The 1,250-nt window shown below is 32.9% G+C and overlaps 1 protein-coding gene across 1 annotated transcript in view; it reads left to right on the top strand.

Annotated features, from left to right (window-relative positions):
- The window catches only part of LOC107575882 (myomesin-1-like), a gene marked incomplete at both ends in the record, with an annotated part of 17,316 nt that extends 16,070 nt beyond the window's left edge, over positions 1-1,246 (top strand). Inside the window, 2 exons of the mRNA XM_016262198.1 lie at positions 898-1,034; positions 1,144-1,246. Of these exons, the coding sequence (XP_016117684.1) occupies positions 898-1,034; positions 1,144-1,246 (240 nt within the window). The remainder of the gene's footprint in view (positions 1-897; positions 1,035-1,143) is intronic.
- Between the last annotated feature and the right edge of the window lie 4 nt (positions 1,247-1,250).

Below are 1,250 nucleotides of genomic sequence, written 5' to 3'. Positions count from 1 at the left end.
ATTATAGTTTAAATTAGTTAAAATGAGTTAAACTTTCAGTGTTTCTGAGCCACTTAAGTAGGACTAAAGTACATGTAAAGTACGTGTGTAAAACGAAATACACTTTAATGTAATTACACATTTGTAATAATGAAGTTGCAATACAGTACATTTAAAAAATATTAACTTTAAATGTAATGTACCACAGTATTTCATATCTGCTTTAGTATGTTAGTCAACACATCAAAATAAGTGTACTTCTAAAAGCACAAGAAAAGACTATTAAACCATAATGATTTAAAATAAATTGATAATACTTTATTACGTTAAAGTATTAATAATGCTTTAAAATAAATTGTTAATTTGACATTATTACAAAGTGCACTTTTTAAAGTCAAGTCATGAAAGTGTCTTACTGTAAGTACACTTAAGTGGTCTTTTATTTCATTAAAATTATACTATCTGAAAGTGCAGTTTATACTTTTTAATGTTTTTTTTTTATATATATATATACAAGAGCAGTTCTATTAAATGTATTTAAAATAGTGTGCTAATTGTTCTGTCCTATAAACGAAAGCATATTAATGTGTGAACTGAACTCATTTTTAATGTTTAAAATACAGCTATGTAATGCAGGATTTTACAAACGAGCTTGTGTCACATGACACTTATCCTTTGGTTAAGACAAAAACTTGTTTAGCATGAAATATGTATTGCTTGCCAGTTTATAAATTGCATCATGCCTGGTTACGACATTGTGTTTCGATACAAAAACAGAGCGTAAGTATCAAGGTTAAGTACAACATCCATTCCTTCATAAGTCTCCAATGCAATGAACATCATTCAGGACTGAATTCATGTTTTGTTCTTAAAAGTTCTCTTAAACGTTCTACAATGCGTTTTCATCCCCCTCTCCAGTCATCCCTCTGAAGACAGAGCTGGCCGTGGAGCTGCTGGAGAAGGGCAGAGTTCGCTTCTGGTTGCAGGCTGAAAAAATCTCTGCCAATGGAAAAGTTGAATATGTGTTCAATGACAATGTGGTCCACCAGGGAGAGGTTAGAGGAACACAGAAACAAACACGCAGCAGATGAAGCATTACACATGCTATTGACTGGAAATAGTCCTTTGGCTTGCTTCTGCATTAACACTTTTTCTGTGTTGCAGAAATACAAGATGAACTTTGATAAAAATACTGGCACCATTGAGATGTTCATGGAGTCTCTGGCCAAAGAGGACGAGGGAACGTTCACTTTCCAGCTTCAAGACGGCAA

The sequence above is a fragment of the Sinocyclocheilus grahami genome, unplaced genomic scaffold (genome assembly GCF_001515645.1).
Source record: "Sinocyclocheilus grahami isolate Dianchi unplaced genomic scaffold, SAMN03320097.WGS_v1.1 scaffold2973.1, whole genome shotgun sequence".
Taxonomy (NCBI): Eukaryota; Metazoa; Chordata; class Actinopteri; order Cypriniformes; family Cyprinidae; genus Sinocyclocheilus; species Sinocyclocheilus grahami.
This window is presented reverse-complemented; position numbering and strand designations above follow the sequence as displayed.